The sequence below is a fragment of the Rhagoletis zephyria genome, unplaced genomic scaffold (assembly GCF_001687245.7).
Source record: "Rhagoletis zephyria isolate East Lansing unplaced genomic scaffold, Rhagoletis_zephyria_1.1 Rzeph_scaffold_08426, whole genome shotgun sequence".
Lineage (NCBI taxonomy): Eukaryota > Metazoa > Arthropoda > Insecta > Diptera > Tephritidae > Rhagoletis > Rhagoletis zephyria.
The window spans coordinates 378-2,996 of NW_016165506.1; the positions used below are offsets into that span (position 1 = coordinate 378).

Here is a 2,619-nt window from a genome sequence, read left to right on the forward strand (position 1 = left end):
CCAAAGAATAGTGCTGATTTTAGTTTGTTAGCTTGGCAAGTAAGTACGAGATGGTTTAGTAGTATATTTAAGAAATCGGTGATATTTAACAACTAGTTCAAGCCTTAATTCAAAACTCCGCATATAGTTATATCGAAAAATGTACATATTGCAGCATACAAAATGTTACTTTAACACGAACCGGAATTAATCGTGGCATAATTTGCATAAAAAATATTGAAAAATATTTGCACTCAGCAGTTTAGCTGAAAGTCGAGAGGGCTTCACGTAAAACTTAGTTGTTAAACCAAACTGGATTGTCAGTGGAACAACTTACAAATTTTATTAAGTTATCGGAAATGCTTTGATATGCAATAAGCAAGTGGGCACTAATGGGTTTTTTTTTGTACTCTCAATTACAGATGTAGTTAAGTAGTAGGTAATAAATAGCACTCGTAGTAAACACAATAAAGCGCTTGACGTGGACATGATAATTTTTCATATAAGAAAAATTTATTGCCTTCTACCAGTATGAAGTAAGTTAGCAAGTGTATTTATTTGTTTACTATTTTTTCGAATAATTCATAAATTTATCTGTGTATAAACAAGTACATACATAAATATGTATTATGGCTGAGTTGTGTTGAAAATTGAACACTTTCCAACTAAAATTACTATGATTACACTTAGAGTAGATGACATCAGCCCACTGCTATTGTTTACATCTTAATCATAGTTTTTTCGTCTAACTGGCATTGGAGAATCGAAGACTGCAGCCAACTATCCATGGATGCATAGCTACATACATAAGTTAGGGACAGCGTAGAACAACCAACAAATGATGCCGCTAGAGGGTTTTCTCTCATATTTCATGAGCACCCTAGTTATTGACGAAATTCTACAGAACTCTATTTGGTAATGGTATTCGTGGAAGGGATATGCGAAGGTTGTCGTAATAATTTTCACAGGAAAGTGCGAAACTACCTTCCGCGACATAATACAAGAAGGTCTAAACTTGTCGAAATACTGACAGGGTCCTAATATCCCACTCTAATATGGGTATCATATGCTTAAGCTTAAGTTAGGTCTGGTTATGAGGACAGTTTTGTTAATTTGTATTGCGATGCCTGGAGTGTTTTCTCGTGCCTATACATACATACATGTATTTTAAAACATTCTGATTCTCTGGCGAATCCTAGCAGAGCCTGCAACGAAGTATTCCCTCAGCTGTCTAGGCTCTCGAAGAACTTTATAGCTGACTTCTTTTTTGATAAAATCACCTAAAAACCTAACTTACAACCCGACTTACCTTTCTTCCTGCTGCCAGCTCCCTTTGTCAGTATTTGCGTCTGCTCCACATGCGGTGGTGGTGAGTGCGAATCACGTGCCTTCTTTGGCACGCAAAGATCCAGTGGCTGATCCATTATGCCACCATTGGCATCATCTTCGCTCGTCTCACTCACCGATGTGCTGCACAAGTGGCCGGGTTCACGTTGCGGCGATTGCGGTTGTTGCGCAAACTGTTGCTGAAAGTTGCGTAGTATACTTTTGGGCGATTTTGCAGGTACTGGAGGCAGCGTTATAGCGGCATTGGACGAAGAATTAGATGACTCATCCATTGCTTCGCGATGAACTGCATTTGTGCCACAGTTGTTGGCGCTCAAACTATGCTGTTGAATCGGCGAAAAGACGGCGCGCCATCCTAGAATGTCCGCAATGGCATGAGGAGTGGGCCGCATAGGTGGACGCGCATATACATGCGGATGCCAGCTTTCGGCGGCATTACTGGCAGCAGCCTTAAGTTCGAGATCACTTTGTATATGGATTTTGGTTGATTTAATTGAAGGTGGCATAGTAGCGGGTTCCAAACGCCGTGGATGTGGTGTCTTGGCGCGCGGCGGTGGTGGCGGAGGTGGTGAGAGCGGTGTATGTAGCGGTGGTGCTGACAAACAGGCCGTCTCCATATGTGCCATACTACTACCATTGCCGTTGGTGTAACAGCTTGTTGGCGATGGGCGTGGCGTAGATTCGAGTGTCTTCTGTAGGAAATTGCCCGCCAAGCGTTGCTCGGGGTCGCGCACCTTAAGCAGATTAGCAAGCTTCTCTTTACCACTAGGACTAATACATGCGTGACTAGGTACCAAATGCTGCGCCGCCATATTGTGATTCAAAGCGGCAATATTGTTGTTGTTCAAGCTGAAGTTGTTGTACTGCGGATGGCCATGCGGTGGTATCGTCAAAGGGCTCTGATACACATACGAGCTTGCCGCGGCCATATTGAGGTGCTCTTGCTCGGCCAGTGAGGCCTGTAAGCGGGAGTGTTGTTTGAATTTTTGCTGCTCCTTGGCGAGTAGTGCGGCGGTGCTGAAGATAGGCGCATGCGCTCCACTAACCATTTCCGCAACAGCGTCGCGATCTATTTCGGGCATCATTTATGGGCGCTAAATTTGTTCAGATTGCTGTTGCTGTTGCTGGTGCTGGTGCTGGTGACGGGTGGCTCAGTTATGAAGGAGGTGCTGTGGATATAGATAATAGAGAGAAATTGAGGATTAGCGCATTTTGCCTGTGGGGTTGCTTTCTGTTCAATTGCCTCAATATTCCTATTACATATTAGTACTAATTAAGATGTGAGTCGCAACC

At 43.1% G+C, this 2,619-nt stretch overlaps 1 protein-coding gene across 1 annotated transcript in view; it reads right to left on the reverse strand.

Annotated features, from left to right (window-relative positions):
* Window positions 1–1,288: 1,288 nt before the first annotated feature.
* Window positions 1,289–2,619, reverse strand: part of LOC108375045 (uncharacterized) — a gene marked incomplete at its 3' end in the record, with an annotated part of 25,224 nt that continues 23,893 nt past the window's right edge. The window contains exon 2 of the mRNA XM_017631120.1: window positions 1,289–2,495. Within this exon, the coding sequence (XP_017486609.1) occupies window positions 1,289–2,411 (1,123 nt within the window). The remainder of the gene's footprint in view (window positions 2,496–2,619) is intronic.